This window comes from Herpailurus yagouaroundi, unplaced genomic scaffold (assembly GCF_014898765.1).
Source record: "Herpailurus yagouaroundi ecotype Mexico unplaced genomic scaffold, PumYag 77, whole genome shotgun sequence".
Classification (NCBI taxonomy): Eukaryota; Metazoa; Chordata; class Mammalia; order Carnivora; family Felidae; genus Herpailurus; species Herpailurus yagouaroundi.
In genome coordinates, this window is record NW_024412388.1 from 52679030 (window position 1) to 52702087 (window position 23058).

At 41.1% G+C, this 23058-nt stretch overlaps 1 protein-coding gene across 2 annotated transcripts in view; it reads left to right on the forward strand.

Moving 5' to 3' along the window:
• The window catches only part of PGM1 (phosphoglucomutase 1), a 66634-nt gene that overhangs the window by 31791 nt on the left and 11785 nt on the right, over positions 1-23058 (forward strand). For both annotated transcript variants that reach the window (XM_040470486.1, XM_040470485.1), the window contains exons 2-7: positions 3210-3372; positions 3719-3865; positions 5336-5461; positions 9080-9270; positions 10561-10715; positions 13515-13630. In XM_040470486.1, coding sequence (XP_040326420.1) covers positions 3210-3372; positions 3719-3865; positions 5336-5461; positions 9080-9270; positions 10561-10715; positions 13515-13630 — 898 coding nt within the window. The remainder of the gene's footprint in view (positions 1-3209; positions 3373-3718; positions 3866-5335; positions 5462-9079; positions 9271-10560; positions 10716-13514; positions 13631-23058) is intronic.

Consider the following 23058-nt stretch of genomic DNA (forward strand, 5'->3'; position numbering starts at 1 on the left):
GAATCGGAAACAGGCTCCAGGCTCTGAGCCATCAGCCCAGAGCCCGATGCGGGGCTCGAACTCCCGGACTGTGAGATCATGACCTGGCTGAAGTCGGAGGCTTAACCGACTGCGCCACCCAGGCGCCCTGTTTTTAAAATTTTTAATGATTATTTATTTTGGGGACAGAGAGAGACAGAGCATGAATGGGGGAGGGGCAGAGAGAGAGGGAGACACAGAATCGGAAGCAGGCTCCAGGCTCTGAGCCATCAGCCCAGAGCCTGACGCGGGGCTTGAACTCACGGACCGTGAGATCCTGACCTGAGCCGAAGCCGGACACTCAACCGACTGAGCCACCCAGGCGCCCCTGTTTTTAAAATTTTTTATTTTTTGTGGTAAAGTATACATAACACAGAATTTAGTGTATCAACCATTTTTAAGTGCACACTTCAGTGGTATTAATTACACTCACAATATTCTGCAACCGTCACCATTATCCTTTTCCAGAACTTTTTTCTCATCCCATCTGAAACATTATACCCACTAAACAATAACTTCCCATTTCCCCTCCCTCAGCCCCTGGCAACCTCTGTTCTACTTTCTGCCTATGAGTTTGCCTCGTCTAAGTACCTCATGTAAATCGAATCATCCAATACTTGTCTATATGTGTCTGGCCTATTTTACTTAGTATATAGTGTTTTCAAGGTTCATCCATATTGTGGCATGTGTCAGAATTTCTTTCCTTTTTCAGGCTGAATAATATTCCATTATATGTATATACCATATTTTGTATATGCATATACCATCATTTGTTGATGGGCCTTTGGCTATTGTGATTAATCCTGCAATGAACATGGGTGTGCAAGTTGTCTGTTTCAGTCCTTGCTTTCTTTTGTGTCAATAGTTAGAATTGGAATTTCTGGATTGTATTCTACAGGGAAGGTTTTTGAGTAGAGGCAGGACATAGTAAGAACTATGGTTTAAAACAGATGAACTAGGTCGTCCTGAGTTGGAAGGATGGATTCAGCCAGAGCAGAGTAAGGGAGGTACAGGTGGGAGAGAGAAAGGGGGGATTGAGTCAGGAGCTGTTGCAATGCTCTAGACATTGTTAAAGGAAGGTGGGTGATATCTCCTCAGTATAGGGTTGAGGATTAATATTCCTGAGGGTGATTCACAGGAGAGGGTCTTCTCTGGAAGGAGAGACTTTGACCAGCCCTACCTCTTCTTGGGCTCAAGAGAAAGAAGGTACTGCAGACCTCCTTTCTGTCTCTTGACTTTCCTACTCTTACCCCTGGTATTATCCCCTCAGTCTTGGACCATTACTGACTGCAGATCTTACCATACAGAATGGTAGAATAAGGGGTGACCTGGGTGGTACAGCTTAAGATTCATTTATCAGTCTCCCTTTCCACACAAGATACATATAAACCCCTAGTAAAAGTCAGTATGCTTGATGCGCAAGTACAATTTCTAGATAACTCCACCAGCCACTCTGACTGATTAAATTGCCTTTCTTAATTAAGGCCCTCCTGTTAAAATTACACAACTACTCCACCATAAACTCTCACTTTATCAGAACCACACCTGGAAAGTGCTAGAAGGGTGAGTTGTTACTCTTCTCTCTGTATTGAGGCAGGTTTCAGTGCTTCTCCCAGCTATGGCCACTAATTTGCCATGTGACCGTGTCCTGTCGTCTATCACAGTGCCTCTCATACCACCTTTCCATAAGCACTTGTTATGATTGCTTTTGGATGGATGGAAGAATCGACAAATGGGCAGCATCATAACTCTGGATCTCAGCTTCTTCATCTACACAACGGTACTAGGGAACATATATGGGAATTAATTGAAAATGCCATGGGTTTTTAGAAAGCACTCTGCGCCCAGTGATAATCATTAATATTGATTTCACACCATCTGCTGGTCCCTCTAGTCTATGGAGGAGACTAGTTATAGCACCTACCCTGGTCATTACCACTTCCTGAGGGAGGCAGGGCATAACAAATGTATTAGTGTAACAAAAACTGTTCTGAGATGGACAAATGAGAGCCAGGCTACTTCCTGGGAGGTGGTTGACAGTGGAGGGGTTGGTGATAAGGCAGTCAAGTTTTCAGTAACTTATAGTGTGGCAAAGGTAACAGTCCCAGACAAACTTTACCAGGGATTCCAGGTATCATCAGACACATCTTCCACCATAAGTCATTTCTTCAAGCATGTTTATTTAGGTGGGGCCAAAAGAAATAACAAATGGAAAATTCAAAAACATTCCTGTCCCTTCTCTCAGAAGGGAGAATGGAAGGAGGGCACAGACTCCTCACTTTATAAATCTATTTATGTAGTGGCTGCATTTTCTCCAAGTATGTTCAAGGAACTGATAGAACTTCTTCCTTCTTTCCCAACGTGGGTCATGTTGAAACAAATATAAATTACATTTTAGTGAAGGAAGATTTAGGAGCCATGCTGATAGCATCTGTGAGAGATAAGGGAAGGCAAGTTAAGAATGCAGTGAAGTGCCACCTGTAGCCCTTCCCTGTGGGTGGTTCTGGCCGGTTTACTCAGTAATAACCCCCAGCACCTTCTGCCTTAGGGTCAGCAGGCAATCCACATACACCCTCACATAGGTAGGTGTATCCTGCTTTGGGGAGACCACCATATCAAAATCAAGTCTTGACAGGAAAGATAAATTTATGAGACAGATTTTGTAAAACTCTTCAATGTAAAGCTTGCCCTTTTTACTTAAAATTTTTTTTTTTTTTTTAGTTTACAAAAAAGGCTTCTCTTTGGGTAGGATTTCTTTAACTAGCTAAATTTATATCCTCCCCCAGTGTGGTTTCAAAGTATGATTGAACTGGATAAAAATGTGGGTTTTCTAACAATGTTTCAGGGAAAATTATGAACCTGGTCTGGAAAGACTGTGTTTCAAATACTCTGTGTTTTCTTGCCAGAGCCTTATAGCTCCCCCAGACCATATACTATTTTAAAACTATAAAGTCCCCAAAAACTATCTGAAGGGATGGCCTTGTTCAGCAATGCTGATTCTACCTCAATAATAATGTTATTCAACACGGTATTCTACTTTGTAATAAAATAATAGTAATCCAAGCTGTGGATGTTCATTAAAGAACATCTTTTCTGGTTCACTTCTTTGTTCCTCTGCCTATTCTGTTGTTTCTGTGCAGTAGTTCTGGGTTTATTGGTGTTAAAGTGTGTGTCTGGATTTCTTCTCTTAGATTGGTCGCTTGGTTATTGGGCAGAATGGGATCCTCTCTACCCCTGCTGTATCCTGCATCATTAGAAAGATCAAAGCCATTGGTGGGATCATTCTGACAGCCAGCCACAACCCAGGAGGGCCCAATGGAGATTTTGGAATCAAATTTAATATTTCCAATGGAGGTGAGTTTGCTGTCATTTTGAAGGATAGTCCATTTATGTTCATTAGGATAAACCAATAACCAAGGCCTTGGAAGGGCAGTGTTCTGGTTCTGATCCTTAACAAGGAGGTTCTTTGTTTCATTTTGGTGAAAGTGGAATGCTTCTCATCCTGTCGTCCCTGAATATGAGAAGCCATGAACAAATCATCATTAACATGGTATTTTTCTTTTAGACAGTTTTGATACTTTGCTGTCTAAATGATGAAATGGCAAATGTGTGAGTGAAGAAGAGTTGACGAGCTCTGTGTTCTTTGTATTTTCATGTCAGTCCCACCAAATGACCCTATGGTTCGCTGTTTGATTTCCAGGTCCTGCTCCAGAAGCAATAACTGATAAAATCTTCCAAATCAGCAAGACAATTGAAGAATATGCAATTTGCCCTGACCTGAAAATAGACCTTGGAGTTCTGGGAAAGCAGCAGTTTGACCTGGAAAACAAGTTCAAACCATTCACAGGCATGTTGACTTTCCTCCCCTGTTGCCCCCCTATTTCCACCTTGAGCAGTTGGACTTTCCAAGTTTTAATAAAGTAGATCTTCAGTTTTGGAAAGACTGTGGTCACTAAGCTTTGCATGCATTGTTTAGCAGGTCTGGAATTGGGTCTAGGAGCCTAGAGACCTGGGCTCTCTGGGCCCTGCCAGGAATCAGCCGTGTGACTTTGGGTGCAGCATTTCCAACTTTCTAGGCCTTGCCTTCCATACCTATTAAATGAATAGCCTTGACTAGAAGACCTGTAAGATTACATTCATAGCTGACTTTAATTGAGCTTTTGTTACGTGCCAAACTCTCAACAAGCATTATCCCACTTTATTCTTAGAGAGCCCTGTGAAGGCAGCACTATCTGTATTCACTTTTTCCATATGAGGAAACAAAAGTTGAGAAGAGCTTACATCTCAGGCTCAAGGTCCTATAGTGAGTGAGTAGCAAACCAGATTCAGACTCAGGTGTGAAGGATTCCAAAGCCTGGGCTTTGATTCTTCATTTTTCCTGCCTTAATATTCAGTGAAATCAAAGTAAGCCATTCAGGGGGCTAAATTGAAACTCCCTGCATAGGCCGCAGGGGTAGAATGCCAAGGTATTAATAATTGTTGGAGTAAAGGTTTGTAACATTGTTCATATCAACACAACAAGGGTGAGGTGGTTAGTAACGCGACTTACGTTTTGACTGTTCCAGCATGTGCTCTCTCCTCTGGATTGCCATTTTATGGCAAACATTTCTTTGTTTGAACCTACCCATCGAGAGCTGGCAGTCGCGTCCTAACAAAGATTAAAACGGTGCCTTGGAACATCTTGAAGACATTCTTAGGGCTTGGAAAACACCAGTAGGAAATTTCTTAAACTCTTAATATTTTGAAAATGTTCAGATGTGCCCTGACATCCAACGAGGGCGGCGAGACTAAGTTCTTATATTTGTCTTACTCCTTTAGCAGCGCGTGTGAAAAGTGGTTTGTTAAAAAAATTTTTTTCTGCTTTTTACCATTAATAAGTCTTATGGCAGTGGGCCTAGAAAAAGGAAAGAAAAGTGGGCCTTACATTTTCTGTTATTTATGACACCAAAATACACTTCTCATGGTGATGGGCAAAGAGTCAGTGTGGCAGCAGAGCTGAGCTTCTAGCCAGGCAAACCCCTGTCCAAATCTCTTGTGTGCCCCATCCCAGCTGTGTGGGCAAGTTACTCAGCCTTTCAGAGTTTAAGCTTTCTCACCTTCTTGTCTATAAAATAGAACTAATAACATTTACCTCTCAGGAAAATGGTTGGTACTGAGTAAGAGATCATGTGACAGCCCGGGCACATTGGAACACATTCCTCGATAATTGTCCTTTTAACATAGCTATTGTGGGTTTACAGCAGTAGAATCATTTCAGAGGATACTATTTCTTCATGTGTTTGGCTCCCCCATCTTTTAATGTTGTTTGTTCTCACAGTGGAAATTGTGGACTCTGTGGAAGCTTATGCTACAATGCTGAGAAACATCTTTGATTTCAACGCACTGAAGGAACTGCTTTCTGGTCCAAACCGACTAAAGATTCGTATAGATGCCATGCATGGAGGTAAGGAGCCAGTTTTCTTCCCTTCCCTTCTCTCAAAGATATGGAGCTGCTTTTTACCTTGCATATCGTGATGTTTTAACAAGCCTTTTCTCGACTGTTTCACGGTTTTTATTGATTTTCTTTAATGTTTATTTATTCTTTTTTTTTCAACGTTTTTTTTAAATTTATTTTTGGGACAGAGAGAGACAGAGCATGAACGGGGGAGGGGCAGAGAGAGAGGGAGACACAGAATCGGAAACAGGCTCCAGGCTCCGAGCCATCAGCCCAGAGCCTGACGCGGGGCTCGAACTCACGGACCGCGAGATCATGACCTGGCTGAAGTCGGACGCTTAACCGACTGCGCCACCCAGGCGCCCCAATGTTTATTTATTCTTGAGAGAGAGAGAGAGAGAGAGACAGAGTGTGAGCAAGGGAGGGGCAGAGAGAGGGAGACACAGAATCCAAAGCAGGCTTCAGGCTGTGAGCTGTCAGCACAGGGCTTGACGCAGGGCTCGAACTCATGAACTGTGAGATCATGACCTGAACTGAAGTTGGACACTTAACCAACTGAGCCGCCCCTGTTTCATGGTGTTTTTATTTTTTTATTATTTTTATTTTTAAAAAAAAAAATTTTTTTTTTCAACGTTTATTTATTTTTGCGACAGAGAGAGACAGAGCATGAACGGGGGAGGGGCAGAGAGAGAGGGAGACACAGAATCAGAAACAGGCTCCAGGCTCTGAGCCATCAGCCCAGAGCCTGACGCGGGGCTCGAACTCACGGACCGCGAGATCGTGACCTGGCTGAAGTCGGACGCTTAACCGACTGCGCCACCCAGGCGCCCCATGTTTCATGGTTTTTAAATAGTGATTTTGCAACCATTTCAGAGCATTATTCACATAGATGAAAATCTAACTGTACACAGCAAAAATAGGAGAGACATTCCTCATGGTAAGGTAGTGCGAAGGTCAGAGTTTCCACATTAAGTATCAGGCCTTGAATAACATGCAACTGTTTTTGTGGACTCTTCCTTCCCCTCAGAAGATACCTTACATTCTTCCTGCACACCCCCATCTATTCTGAGGGGGAGGTATCATTTGCTAGATGAAGTAAACATGCTTGTGAGTCCCATACCCTACTCAGCTGCCCCCACATGTACCTTTTCTTAGAAGAGCAGAGCCTACAAGAGCAAGCTGAGGATTAAATTCCAGAACAACAGTTGGGTATCTCTCCCTCTTCTTCCTCTCTGGGTGCATGGCCAGGTCAGCAGAGATAGCAGCCATCATTGTGAATCAGAACCATGAAACTGTCTCACATGTTGGAATATGGGAATTCCAAGCACTTAGGTTGTATATTTGCTTTGTAATAAATTTAGAATTTTAGAATCTTTGAGTGGGAAGGATTTTCCCTAGTGGGGAAAACTTTCTGTCTGTGATTGAACCCTCTCAATGATTTTATTCAGGGCCTCCTGTTACCCTGTAAAACCACAGAAAACCTTCTTCTGTGGCAGTCAGTTGAGCATCCAACTCTTGATTCCTGCTCAGATCACGAGATCAAGCCTGGCATTGGGCTCTGTGCTGGACATGGAGCCTGCCTAAGATTCTCTTTCCCTTTCCCCCCGCCCCTCCCCCACTCACTCTCCTTCCCCCTTTCTCTGTAAAACAAAAACAAAAAACCTTCTTTCAGTGGGCTGAAATCTTCTATCCCTGGAACTTTACTGTTGAGTTCTAGCTTGCCTCTGGAGTGTCACAAATGGGTCTACTTCCTTATTTAGACAAAAGCTATTCTGTCATTTCAAAGTATTCAACAAGTATGTATTGAGTACCTACTACATGTGTGCATAGGGGGGTGGTGGGCTGGGACTCAGCAGAAGACTTCCTTCAAAGAGCTTGCAATGCCTGGGGAGATGGGATGGGTCAAAAACTACTGCCAGGCCAACAAAATGAGGGTTAGATAAAATTTCAAGTATTCTCTTTGGGGTGTGGAAGAAGGCATAACTTGACTAGCCATATCAAGAAAGGTTTCCTGGAAGAAGTTGGCAACCCACTCTTTCATGAAAGAAGGATCTAGGGTAGTCATTTCCAGCTGAGGCAATGGCTGTAGCAAAGACATGAAGGCTTAAAAGATGTTATGTTAGAAAAATGAGGAGAATGGCTTAAGAATAGGCTTTATATGTTAACTAACTGAAGCTTGAATAAAAACTTGAAATAAAAAAATAAATAAAAAGAAAGGGCTTGTGCTGGTAGATGGGGTAGGAAAAGCTGGTCATGAAGTATACTTCATTCTCCTGGCCATTCAGGTATTCCTTTAACGCCTCAGTTTCTATATCCTTCACCTCCTTTTATGCCTTGACCTTTTTCTGTGGTGTGTCCATAGTATCCTTAACATGTGGCCCCAATCACTGGAGAAGCATATTCTCCACTGTTCTGACCTCTGTGGCTTCTATGGGTGTCCGTACCTTCCTTGATGAAAACACATTCTTAGCATATTAGAGATGAAGGTTCTTGGTAGTTGTATAAAATGTCACCATAAAAGTATGTGACCGTTTTTTTCCTGTGGTTGGTAGTTCTGTTTTTCTTTCTTCTTCATTTTTTTAAATGTTTTATTTATTTTTGAGACAGAGAGAGATACAGCATGAGTGGGGGAGAGGCATAGAGAGAGAGACACACACACACACACACACACACACACACACACACACACACACACACAGAATCTGAAACAGGCTCCAGGCTTTGAGGTGTCAGCACAGAGCCCAATGCAGGGCTCGAACTCGGGAACAACGAGATCATGATCATGACCTAGGCTGAAATCGGACGCTTAACCAACTGAGCCACCCAGGCACCCCTCTTTTTGTTGTTGTTGTTGTTGTTGTTGTTGTTGTTTTGGTTTGTTGTTTTGGCTTATTGTTTTGGTTTGTTGTTTGTGTTTTTAACCAGTTTGTCCTATAGCTGGATACAGTTAAGAGATTAGGGCTCTGAATCCCAGCTCCTACTAGATATGTAAGTTTGGGCAAATGGCTTCATCTCAGACCAGTTTTCTTATCTATAAAGTAGAGGTGATAATCATAATGCAAACATTTATAACCTACGTGCCAGGTACTGTTCTCAGGGCTTCATATTTATTAACTCATTGAATCCTCACACCAGCCCTGTTAGGTAGCTACTGTTATTATCCTCATTTTGCAGATAGGGTAGATGGAGACACACAGTGATTAAATAACTTTACCAAAGTTGTACAGTCAGTGATTAACTGAGCTGGGAGTTGAATCCACGCATTCTGATTCCAGAGTCCAAGCTCTTAAGCACTAAGCTCTACCACATTGTGAGCTTTTTTTGTTTCTGAAAGAGTGAGAAAATGGTTGCAAAGGGTTATAGTAGGGCCTTCATAGAAGTTAACTTCCCTCCCTTGCCCCATTCTCCTTCATCAACTAGCCCCACCTTTTCCAACTGAATCTCTCATTATTTCTTTTTGCAAAACCTTCTATCCTAGTGAGTCTTACCGTTCCACTGGCCCCTGAATATAGTTTTCATGTTCTCATTGTCCATGCCATTCTCCTTAGAACACCTCCATCTCCTCCCCAGTCTTCTAATACTTTAATAAGTTCTATTTTCTGATTCTTCATTTCACATTTTATGTAGTCGTGGGACCGTATGTGAAGAAGATCCTCTGCGAAGAACTCGGTGCCCCTGCAAACTCAGCAGTTAACTGTGTTCCTCTGGAAGACTTTGGAGGCCACCACCCTGACCCCAACCTCACTTACGCTGCTGACCTGGTGGAGACCATGAAGACAGGAGAGCACGACTTTGGGGCTGCTTTTGATGGAGATGGGGTGGGTACAAGTGCATTGAAGTGAACTCTGGTATAGGCCAGTACCCTTTGTTCCTACAAAGGAGGAAGAAGCAGGCTGCTTCTGTCAGGTCTTGTGGGCTCAGTGAATGAGTGATAGTCGAGGAGTCCTTATTGCACCACAGGGTCAGGGCTAAATTGTTAGAAGACCCTCTTGAACATAAATGAGTCCTTGAAATGTAACCCATGTGCTTAATTTTAGACATTCAGATTTTCTAAGAGTGGCAGGGTGATCAGGGCTCAGTTACGATGGAATGGTGCTTCATGAGCTGGTCTGGTTCTAGAAACCCATCCTAGGTTTATTCAACCCCTGGAGAGCATTTTGGTCTTATAATATATCCATTTGTTCATTCTCATTGGTTGAATGATAAAACTATAATGAGAGAATAAACCTTTTATTCCTCCTCTACAATTAATACTTTTACTAAGCAGGCTGTTTTATTTACATTGGTGAATACATAGCAGACAAAGGATAGATGTGATTTAAGTGGTTTTGTATTCTTGGTATCTCAGAGAGAGGCACTACATGTATTTCCTTAGCTGAAAAAATATTTTTACTGCTCTTGTCCTTTAAATTCAGCTAGAATCCATTACTTCCTAAAAATCAAATTTCTCCATATGAAAATTTTGAAAAGTGAAAAGGATCCCTGGAGAGACTATTTTGCAATGCATCTTTCTGCAGCAGTGTGTGATGAGAGTTTTTTCCTCCATATGCTGAGTTACTTGAGTATTTCCTGCATACCAGGCATCAAGGAAGCAGTGAAGGTGGCAGCATGTTTTGCTGGATCCTGTATCCAATGGCGGGACCGTGATTTAGGTGCCCTTTCCTGAAGAAGTCTGCTTTGTTCCTCAAAAGATGTCTGGTAGACCTACCAAACTATGTGAATAGCCAACATTTTCTCTCTTGTTTCGATCTCTTCTCTCCTCTGGGAGAGAGGTGATGGATTCCAGAGTTTGGAAGAGGTCTGGGAGGTTAAAGTCAGCTGGCCTCTGGAGGAAGAACAGAGTTTTTGTTCAGAAGGAGTTTGTGCATATACTTAATTGAAAACAGTTTTAGTTTTTTGGCATGGGGATGCCTTTGGTGCAGTGGCACTGTATAGATCCTTTAGAAACAAAGTCCAGTGTTTAGAACCCAGTAGGAATAAAGGTATCGGTTTTAAGTTTTATAAATTAGAGTTTTATTACCCTTCCCCATTCCCTCCCTCCCCATGTAAGATTGTTTTTCCAGCAGTTTGATTAAAAGCTCTTCCTTTGAATCCCCCATCTCTCAAAGGATCGAAACATGATTCTGGGCAAGCACGGGTTCTTTGTCAACCCTTCAGACTCCGTGGCTGTCATTGCTGCCAACATCTTCAGCATTCCGTATTTCCAGCAAACTGGGGTCCGAGGCTTTGCCCGCAGCATGCCCACCAGTGGGGCACTGGACCGGTAGGTCTCTCCAGTCCCTTGGCCCTCACCAGGCTCTTCTGTGTCTGGAACTGTCTTCCTTTCCTTGCATCCTGGGCATCTGATGCATAGTATGTGCTAAATGTTTGTTTTATTAAATTTTTTAAAATTGAAGTATAATTAATATGCAATGTTTTGTTAGTTTCAGGTGGGCAACACATTGATAGAACAGTTTTGTATATTACTCAATGCTCACCGCAATAAGTGTCATCCCCATCTGTCACCATGCAGTGTTATTATAGTAGTACTGACTATAGTCCCTATGCTGTACTTTTCATCTCTGTGACTTGTACCTCTTAATCCCCTTTACCTCTTTTACCATCCCCCCACCACCCTCCCCTATGGGAACCGCCAATTTGTTCTCTCTATTTAAGAGTCTCTTTGTTTTGTTTTTATATTCCAGATATAAGTGTTTGTTTTATGAAGGAATGGGTGGGCTTTTTCTGGATTAGATATCCCCCTCTCTGTGCTTCCTTACTACACTGCACTTCTTCCATTCCAGCACTTACCACCCTGTTCTGATAGCTTGTTTGCTTGACTGTCTGCCCTGCTAGACTGTAAACTTCTACAGAGAAAAGACTGTCTTATTCTCTGTCCTAAACTTTGCCTGTCCATAGTATGCCTGGCACATAGTAGACCACACACTCCCCCATACAGACACCTTTTTAGGAAATGAACCACTGAATGTTAATGAAGAAATGCACAGATGGCAGCCCCGTTGTACCAAAGACATCGTTCTGGAGAATCATCACTGTCCTTTAGCAGGTGTGCACACAGTTAGAGTGAGAGAGCAATCTGAAATAAGATCAGTGTATAAAGAAACATTCCCCATCCATCCCTGGCTGGATGCCCATCCATGCACAAACACAACAAATGTTCATTTATCCCAAATCCAAATAGATAGAAAGCTCAAATAGTTAAAGAAAATCAAAGAAAATTCAGTTTTTATGAGAAAGAAAGGACCCAGTGACAATAAACACTTGATATCTCTGATTTGCTTATTTGTTTATCTATTTATTACATATCCCCTCATTTACAAAGGCTTTGAGGTGGCTTGTGAGATCACATCTAAAACAATTGAAAAATATAAGAAATAATAAATGAGGACTAGGAAGAATGTTAATTAGAACATGTTAGATGCCCAGCAAATGTTTGCAGAATGAATGGATAAGGAATGAGTGATTGAATGAAAGGTCAAGGTCAGAGAAGAAAGCAGAATGGATACATCTAGGTTCTTATAGTAATAACTAGTATTTATTGAACATTGCCTTGTGTGAGACACTAAGTATTTTATGTTTGAAGTCATTTAATTCTCAGAACAACCTCACGAGGTCAATTTTATCTATAGCCCTGCTTTACAGGTGGGAAAACAAAAGGACAAAGAAATTAAGTAACTTGCGCAAAGTCACCCAGCTAGTAAATGGCCAAGTGAGGATTTGAACCCAGAACCGTGGCTCCTAATTGGCCCAGCTGGGCCATGTAGTAGTTTCCCACTGTGTGTGTGTGTGTGTGTGTGTGTGTGTGTGTGTGTGTGTGTATGTATGTGTGCGTGCACGCATATGTGTGTGTTATAGAATTAGTGCTGACTTCCCTTCAGCTAAGAAGAAGGTAATGACTAATATTCATAGAGTGATTTCTAGTCTACACAGAGCCACAGCAATCCTTACCCTAAAGAAGAGGGACCTGAAGGTCAGAGAGGTTAGCTGTCTTGTCGAGGACCCCACAGCTAAATCAGAGCTAGAATTAGAGGCTGGTGCTTCTGCCTCCACATCCTGCATCTGAAGTTGTGAGCTGATCTCGGCCAGGCTGTTGTAATTAGACCTAGCAGATCCTGAAATCACGTCTGTGTCATCCAAGAGCAGCTTAATTCTAATTTTTGGAAAAAATCAATAATACACATAGAACCACAATGGAAATATCTCATTACCCAGGTAAAGGTTTATTGTACTTTCACTTTCAAAATTATGGATTTAATTTTCCTCAGATGTTAGAATCTAAACATGACATTACTTTGCTAGTAATAAGGCAAGCATTCTGGAAGGCAGAACTTATTAAAACAGTGAATGAAATGTAGATTAGTCTTCCTTTTCAGAGGGAAAGGGATCTTTTAAAAAGAGATCGCTTAAAGGTTTTAAATAGTCTACAGATATATAGGAGTAAAAGATGTGTTAGAGGCGAGAGAGGACCAAGGAACAGTGTGGGAAAGTCACTACAAATGGGAGACCTACTGCACCCTGTCCTTTCTGGGCCTCTGGTGAAATGAAAGGAGCATTGACGGGGCACCTGAATAGCAGGCCATTGGTCATCCTGGCTGTGTGACCTTGGGCTGGTCACATAACATCCTAGACCCTGTTTCCTTTTCTGTAAAATGGTGACCCCCTAAACTCAATATTCTATGATTCTGTGATTATAAGTGCATCAAAACGTCATTCTTTTGTTCTTTATGGAATGGGTATAGATGCAGTCTCTAACCAAAACATTAAATAGCCTAAAAAAATAGCCTTGGACATTTCGCTACTGTTGCTTCTTCTAAAATATTAAACTTAGTGACCTGAATTAATTCTTTCTCCTTCCTCTTTTACTCCCTCCTCTGATTCCACATATAATAGTCCATTGTGCACAAGTTTTCTCCTACGATTTTCCACCAATCTTAAATTATGTGTACCTCTGAGCAATGCTAAATGGGACCCTTGATTACAATAACGGTTGCTATTTTCCATCCCTCACGTGGCTAAGCTAACAGTCCTGCTGTGATGTAACTTTGATTTCATGCCTTTGAAGGGTGGCTAATGCTACAAAGATCGCTTTGTATGAGACCCCAACTGGCTGGAAGTTTTTTGGGAATTTGATGGATGCGAGCAAACTGTCCCTTTGTGGGGAGGAGAGCTTTGGGACCGGTAAGTGCGTGGCCCTGTGCTACCATTTTCTTTCCTGTAAACATTACTTGCAGGGAAAGCACAGACTTGCTAAGGCAGGACTGAAATAGCAACGGTAGCTGATGTGTCCTAAATCAAGATGCAATTTATTTATAACAACCCTGGTGAAGTGTACACATTGGAAAAGCAGTGAGCATGCTTAGCTGAGGAGGGCTAATTTTACTTTCAGAGGATCACATCCACCGTGACAGGAAGTTTGGGGGCCTCGCCGGCAGCATGGTCACTGAGTCTGTAGAGATTAAACAGAGTGATAAACATGTGTTTCTTCCCTCCGTGGTCAAGGAAACTTTTATAAATGTTTTCTTTTCTGGGAAGAAATATGGTGCAGCGAGTCAGTTTTTCGTCTTTCTGTAAGAGGAGGTGTCAGCATGGCATTAAATCTTTCTCTTTAATGGGCCCGAGTTTTCTATAGCAACAAGTTATGATTTATTAAAGTTAAATGAGAGGAGATCATTAGGGTGGAACTAAGTTGCTAGGTGATCAAGAAATTAAAAATATGTCCTTGTCCATGAAGATGTCTGCATAAATTGTAGTATGTTGGAAAAGGGGAGTGTGGTAGGCTGGGGGATGTTTCAAGACCCTTAGACCTCACTTTTTGTGCTCTCCCTCCTCCTCTTTGTCTGTCCAAATATTGTCCTGAAGTCCCACTTACATGACCTTCTCTACTACCTCATCCAACCTACATCAATTTCTCACCTTTCTAAACACCATTCAGGCCTATGGCCCTTTTCCAAGTGTTGGTCTCCAGTCAGGTTACAAGGTACTTCACTGGCTGCATTTCTTCTCCTCTCCATCTCTTTATGCAACATTGTGAAACAAAAGGACTAGTCTTCTTGGTCCTTCAGTACCAAAACAAAGCAAAGATCAAAATCTGGCATTCTATAAGCCTTCCAATTGAGTTGCAATTCATACTGGGTTAAAGAGAATAAATTGCTGATTTTATTTCTTTTCCTACAAGTCCTGGGGTAAGTAGATAGAATGAGCTGGTAAATTTGAGACACCTATTTACAAAGATCTAAGAAATTTAATATCCTTGAGTGAGTGGTAATGCTCCTTGGTAATGAATTGACTTGATAGAATTGGAGGGTATTAAGAAAGATGGATGAGTCTTGGGGTTGAACAGCCGTCCACAGAGAAGACTTGATGGTTTACTATGTTCTACATCTTTGGTCAGAGAAATCAAGGCCACTGGCCTAGTTTTTTCCTACTTCATAAATATGGACGATGCCACATTACTCCATGGGATACCAGATGAATGCCCATGAACCTGTGAGGTGGTCTTATTCTATGAAATTCCCACCCAGTGTTATCAAGTGCAGGCTTGCTTTCAGCCATTCTTCTTTATGGTTAAAGGTGTCTTTGAAGGCAGGGACCACATCTTAACTTTTGGTTTCCTAACACCCTGTACCTATACCAGTGCTGAGCATTGTGAGAGTGAGAAAAGTTTAGAACAAGTGTTTCCAGGGTGTTGGGCTATGTGGAAGGTTACTAATTTCATGAGAGGGCTCTGAGTTCAACAGAGATTGGAAAACTTGGAATGCAGCTCTGTCTTGGATATTCATAATGATACTAACATTTGAAGATTCCAAAACATTTTACTATAAGGAATCCTGTTTGTACAGTTTTATCTAAACATAGTTAGCTGCATCTCACTCTCCCTCTCTCTCTCTCTCTCTCTCTCTCTCTCTGTGGTATATCCAGTAACATCTTGCCCCACAGACCCATGTGGGAAGCACTGGGCAAGGTAGGTCTGAGCCCTGGACCCACGTAGGAGTCCCTGATATAGAGTGGCTGGGAACAAACCTGGAGACAGCATAGCACAAGTGGCTTTTCTTATGTGACAGGGCTGCACGTACTGGAAGGCAGCTTGCTGGTCCTTTCCTCTCCAAGTCACCCATCCTCAGTTCCCCTGGTCGTTCCTCACTTCACATTGTTTACATACCCAGCACCAGCTTCTAGATGCTTCCAAGTTCACGAGCGCCTCTCTTACATCATGTCCAGAACTGAGCCCAAATCCATGTGTGACCTAACTGACAAATAAAGATTAGAGTAGGATGATTATTTCTAGAGAACTGGGCCCTGGCCTTTTTTTTTGGAAACAACTTTCATTTATATTAGCTTTCAGGTCATTTCATAATACTATTTAGCTCATATAATGTAGATAATTAAACCTCTTTAAGTTTTTACCCAGGAGAATTTGTCAAGAAAATTCGTCTTTCATGTTACCTTTGAGGGATTGGTTTCTTTGAACACATTAGACTGTAAATGATTTCTTGCTAAAGCTTGTTCGTTTATTTATTTATTAACCCATTCAAATGCCAAGGGCCAACTGTGATTTTATCTTCTCTTTGATATCTTTTTTTTGCAAAGAGAGTATGCATCATGAAGATAATCCACAAACTCTCTTTCTCTTTGAAATAAAGAAAATTGTAATGTTTCTGAGCTAAACGTTTTAAAAACCAACCTGCATAGCTATGGGTCTCCACTGCTGTGAATGAGTGGCAGCTGAAGTTATTTAACTGAACTTCTGATCTCCTTGTTTATAAAGGAGTTAATTTCCACCTGCTAGTCCCTCTCTGGTGAATGCTTCCAGCAGTTTCTTTACAGAGTTTCTTAGGGCGGACATTAGTGATTATACAAGCTTTGCAGTGTTTAAATTCTGTAGCCTCATTGAGTACAGGGTCATTTATTTTTGTTTTTCCAGGCGAGAGCAGAGGCAATTTCTTAGGAAAGCCTCCCTAACCTTCCATTGTGGGTCACAACCCCTTCTTCTTGGCTCTCATGGCACTACACATTTCTCTCCTTTGTTGCACATATTGCAGCTGTAATCTTTAAAAATATTTACAATTATTTGATTAATATCTAGGCTCCACTAGACTGTAAGTTCCATGAAGACAGGAATTACATGTGTCTTATTGTCCATCATATCCCCAGAGCCTTCTATAAAGGCTAGCATGGAATAGGCACTCAGCAAACACTTGTTGAATAAATGAGTGACTGAGCACATAATTCACTTGGCATCCTCCATTTAGACAAACAGAATCCTGGAGGTGAACATGAAAAGACTTCAAAAGCCATCCGATGTGATTTCCTATCTGTTGGAATCATAACTGGCCGTCGGTTCTCTTCTGCTTAAACATCCACCTCAGTGGGGAATCTTCACCTTACCTCTTGAAGCAGTCTGTCACTCTTGTGGGAACTTAACACCATTCCCACTCCATAGTCCAGAGTCGGGGACCCAAGGTCTTTGTGAGAACAGATGAGCTCTTATAAAAGAAAAGAGGTTTGCTTGCAAAGAGGCACGAAGGAGTTCAGAAGAACTGGCTCACCAAATAAAACAAGCCACCAGCATTTCAGAGCACAAGCCATAATATTACTAATGTTACCAAGCATATATTAGCCTGTCCATGGTGGAGAAACAGCAGCTGTCTCACACGATTATCATAGCCACAGAGGCTAGAACACTTCCTCAGTCATCAGCATTACAAATGCCTGGGATAAAGGGACTCAGAAATGGGCACCAGCGGAAGACAGCATCAACCTATTGTTTTTGGTTGATCTCATGATGCAAAGTTGTTTTTCCTCCTAACTGAGGATGATGATATGCACGTTTATACACAATGGCAGAGGGCAGAGTGGTCAGTTCTGTCCCACCTTGAATTTGTTCGGAAACTGGGAAGGAAATAGAAAGTGAAATCACCAAATAGAATAGAATGTCACTGCTTTTGAAACTCTTCTTCAGGAAAATGGGGGGCTTGGGAAACAGGGATAGGAAACCAGCTGAAGATGAACCTGGTATCATAAGGAAATATGCCAGTAAATTATGATCTGGCCAGGTCTAGAGATTAGAAATATTTTTTTCCTCTTTCATCTTTAAAAGGTTCTAGCAATGATGCATCCTATGGGAGTGATAACTAGAAGTACAACATTGTACTTTGCTTTGCAAATTTCTTTTAATTTTAATTTCTTATGAAGAGTTTTTCATGTTTGTGCTTCTTTTCATCAACTCATTCCTCAGATGTTTATTGATCTTTGTGAACCAGATACTGAGTTAGGCTAAAGGGTCACAATGCCGAGCACGACCTTGTACAGGGCTCTGAAAAGTCTGCATTTGGGGAAGGAAGTCAGACTCTGGCCATGTACTTATAAGTGTGCAGAGTGATCAGAGGTGAAGTACAGGGTGCCCTGGGAGCTTTTAGTCAGGGCACCAACCTGTGGTAAAGGAGATCTGATTTTCTGTCTGGTTCTCAGCATATTCTAATTTGCATAGCTCTGGAGTACATTTTCCTGTAGGTGAAGTCCCCGTGGGAAGGTTAGAACATCCCGTCTCTGGAGATTTGCCAGATCAAGTACCCTACTAAAACTAGGCTGATGCCCTAATTATAAGTAACTCAGTTACACTATTACCTGCATGTCTATTTCCCTCACCTGTATGTCTGTGCTTATTTGTGAGGGCAGGTAACATGTCTTATGCATCTTGGTATTTTCCTTGGACTTGGAACATGATCGGCACTGATTCATATTCGTTGAACATAAAATGGAGTTTGGGTTAAGACACAGTTCCTGCCTATCAGGCACATTCCCCCAAAGGAAATAGTTCCAGGGACAGTCACAAGGCAGAGAGGGTTACTTGCTAAATGGAAAGTCTGTGGGCTGCTGGAGGAGAGCCCCCACAGGCTCAAGCAATCTGGAAGTGGCTTCCTGAGCAGCTTAGCAGCCCTTTCAGAGTAAATTCATTTGTGCCATAAAAAAGACAAGATGGAGCAGGTCTGCTGAACCTCCCATCCAGTCAACGGGGGTCTGAGCATTCTTTGGGCAAACCCTTACTGAGAACTGGCTATGTACCAGGCACCAGCTACGGATACAACTCATAGTCCAGGTAGGGTAAGAACAGACAAGGTATGATAGACTAGACGTGAGCCTGAAGGGCAACAAGAAGGGCATCCTGGTTTTGGGGGAAGTTGAAAGTCATTGCAGGCGATGTTAGCCAAGCTGATAGGTATGTTTGGAGTGGAAATTTTCAGGCAGAGGAAATAGCGTGTTTAGAAGACCAAAGGGGAGATAAAGATGGGCAGAGAGAGATAAAGAGAGACATGAGACAGATGCATGTGTTTTCAGACGACTCCACGTAGCTCTTTTTTATTTGCCGCTTCCCCGTCCTCAGACCCATCACCAGCCAGAAGCAGGAGGAGCCCAGCCCTCCTGAGATGCCTCTACTGGTAGATGGAACCTAATCCCTAAACTGTTAGCTTTTGGCTCCCTCGGCAAGGGTTGACATTTTTCTTGGCCGAAACCTGGAGTCCGCTCTGACTGAGCTGAATTTATACTTATCACAAGGTGCTGATTAGGCCGAAGTTAAGTGACAGGTGTTTGAAGATGCTGAAGGGGCAGAATTCCCATGCACTCAGTTGGTCTCTGAGCTGGACCGAATACAAAGAGACCCACCACTGCTTTTGTGTCAGCGAGGACTAGTGGTGCTTGCCGGTGGTGTTTCCCTTGTCTCACAATTGTGGGAGCTTGGCTTCATTTACTTTTTTAAAAATGAAACAAATGGTACCAGTAACTCACATTCATAATCGGAAAATTAGATAAGGAAGAAGAGAAAAACACTGTGATCCCCTTGCCCAGAGAAAAAAGCATATTGGGTTCTATTCCATTTTCTTCACCAGTATGTAGTTAAGAGACATTTTTGAAAACTTAATAAGGTAGTGGAAAGCATTCATTTTCCCCAAAAGTTTTTTATATTTCCCTTATCTGTGATGGTATTTTGCATTTATTTATATAGTGTTCAACAGTTCATAGACCAGTGCTACTTTCTGTCACACTAAAGTCTTACAATTGTGTGAGAAAGGTGACATTATCCCCATTGTACAAAGAAACTGAGGCTCAGAAATGTTATGTGACTTGTTCAAATGCAAACAGCTAATAAGTAGCAGTGTTTCAGATTCTGGTTTTGTGACTCTTAAATATAAAGCATTTTCCATTGAAATATAACCTCCATGACTGCAAAAGCAACAGCTTTAGAAACACACACACCTGCATACCCACCCACACATCATTGTCTTTTTTTTCACTAGGAGCTTGTCATCATTCATTAGAACCCTAAAGAAAATGAATGTGCCCAGATTTTCTGAGCATTAGAGTTACTTAGAGTTATGTATTTAAAAAAAATTTTTTTAACATGTATTTATTTTTGAGAGACAGAGAGACAGATTGCCAGAGGGGGAGGGGCAGAGAGAGAGAGGGAGACATAGAATCTGAATCAGGCTCCAGGCTCTGAGCTGTCAGCACAGAGTTCAATGTGGGGCTCGAATCCATGAACTGTGAGATTATGACCTGAGCTGAAGTTGGACACTTAACCGACTGAGCCACCCAGGCACCCCATAGAGTTACCTAGAGTTTTGATTAGATAAATATGATTAATGAGAGTAGTCAGAATTTCCAGAAAGACCAGGGAGCGTGCAAATGAAATACAATAATTGTCTATGTTATCAAAGGCAGATATTTTGTTGATAATATTAGGTATGTCATTTAGTTATCTCCAAATAACTAAAGAGTTGGGTAAGATTTTTAGATTTTATTTTATTTACTTAGAACAGGAAAAGCACAAAGGAACCCTATGCTTTTAGGCTAGCCTAAATAAATAACTAAATAAATAAGGAAAAGAAAAGGAAGGAAGAAAAATACCCCCTGGAAGCATAGACAAATAATTGCAAAGCTGTATACTTTTGTCATGAATTCTAAATGTATAGGGGAAGCTGCCAAAATCTTGCTGCTCAGGGTGAGCAATTACCATAACATCATTTGCAAATGCTGTGAGGGCCAGAGAGCTAATTTCTGTTCCTTGAAATAGCAATACAGGCGAATAAAAGTCCATAGATAATAAAATTAGGTAAACGAAAAATTTGCTACATAAAGCGCTAAAAGTATTGCCTAGTATCTCCGGTTTGTCAGCATCCAGCTTCTGAGAACTATTGTTTCTAAAAGTGGTTATCTTATTGAAGAGAAGATCTTTTGGGGGAAAAAAAAAAGTTGTGTGTTTTTATGATCCAAAAGGAGAAAGAGAAAGTATTGGAGTAGATTAATTAATTAACTCATTCATGCACTCCTTCACAGTTATTTACCTATTCCATGTGCTGTGCTAGTCACCAGACTTAGTTTTAAGGATAAATAAGAGATGTCTCTAGGATATACAGGAAAAGTGGGGTGAAAGGCTCATAAATAGATTAGCGAGGAGTATGTCCCACAGCAGAGGTTTTGAGCAGGTCGCTATAGGAGAAGAAAGAGAAAGTAGCTCATAACTGCCTAGGGAAGCTGGGAACTAGTCCCAGAGAGGAGAGGACATTTGAGTTGAGTCTAAAAGGATGAAAAGGGGAAGGATATTCATGCCTACTACATAGTTAGCATTGTGAGATACTCTTTTTAAGAATAAGTCTCAGTGGGAAATCAAGGACAGACAGGCACATAAAGAATTCAAGGCATGATAATATGCAAAGCACCATCAGAGAGGGATTGTATTGAGTCCTATTCAGAAGTCAGAAAGTAGCACTTAATATCTGTGAGTGGTGTTTTGTTTTGTTTTGGTTTGTTTCATTTTAGAATAAGGAAGTTAAAGGCTAAAAAGGAGACTTGTGTCCCACATCGGGCTCTTGGAAAGGGTCTCCAGAACACATGCAGAGGAAACAACTTGTTGGTTTCAGAAAGATTTTAGCAAGTACCTCAGAAGGGGACAGATGTGCCACAGTTGATTTAACCAAATCTCTGTTGGTTAAAGAAAGATGTCCTAGATTGGAGTTGCTGGATCCACAAGTAGGTCCATTTTTAAGGCTTTGATACTTTTTGCCAAATTGCTCTCCAGAAGATTGTACCTTTCCCTGTAGCAGCATGCTGGAATCCCATTTCCCTTAAACGTCCCCTGATACTAGGTATTCTCATTTTGAAATCTGTGGCATTTGCCAAGCAAGCTGCAGTTTCTCACTGTGGTTTTAACTTTAATTTATTTTTTAAAAAAATTAATGCTAGCCTTCTTATGTGATTGGGTACCTGTATTTATTCTTTGGTGAATTGTTTATTTATATCCTTGGTCTGTATTTCTATTGAGGTTTTACTTTTTTCTTGTTAATATATAATTTTTTTTCTATATTGAATGTATTAAACATCTATTTTATATTGCAAATGTGTTTTTTTTTAAGTTTGCCAATGGCCTTTTGCTTTTATCTGTAGTGATTTTGCTGATAGAAATGGCAACTTTAAAAACTGTATGTATGTATGTATGTATGTATGTATTTTCAGAGAGAGAGAGAGGGAGGGAGCATGCATGCGTGCACACACGAGCTGGGGAGGGGCAGAGAGAGAGGGAGAGAGAGAATCCCAAGGAGGCTCTGGGCTGTCAGTGCAAAACCCTGTGTGAGGCTTGATCTCACAAACTGTGAGATCAAGACCTGAGCCAAAATCAAGAGTTGGACACTTAACTGACTGAGCCACCCAGGTGCCCCTGAAATGGTAATTTTTTTTAGTAGACACATACGTAGATTTTTTTTCCTTTATGAATTCTGAATTTACCTGTATTTGCTATCCCTAAGACTTTAAAATATATTATATATATTTTATATTATTTACATTATATATTTATATCTATATCTCTATGTATCTTTATATATATATATATATATATACATATACATATATATATATATATATATATATATATATATATATATATATATATGTATCTTCTAGGATTTAAAGGTTTTCAAGTTTTTTTGAGAGAGAGCATGAGTGGGGGAGAGGGGCAGAGGGAGGGAGAGAATCTTAAGCAGGCTCCATGCTTAAGTGTGGAAGCTCATGCGGGCTTAATCCCATGACCCTGGGATCATGACCTGAGCTGAAACTAAGAGTTGGACGCTTAACTGACCTAGCCCCCCAAGCACCCCTAAAGCTTTTCCAATTTTGTATTTGAGTATCTAATCCATTTGGAAATCTTTTTGGTATAGTGTTTTATAGGGAAAAAAGCTGAATTTTTCCCCAACTGTTTAGTTACCGAAATATTATTTAAAAAGTAATCCATTCTTTTCCTACAGACTTGAAGTGATACCTTTATCACATATTCAAGTCGCATATGTGTATGGGTCTCTTTCTAAATACTCTCTTTTGTTCCATTAAGCTACCAGACTTTTAATTATTGAATATCTATAATGGCCATGTTCTTCCATTATTTGTTTAAGATTTTTTTTTCTGCTCACATTCATACTTTATAAATGATATCTCAAATTCTACCAACTATTCCGCTGACATATTTATTGGCATTTGCTGTAAATATCTAAATTACTTTGGGAAGCATCAACTTCTTTTCAATATTATGTTACTTTGTTCAGTATGTATTCAAGTTC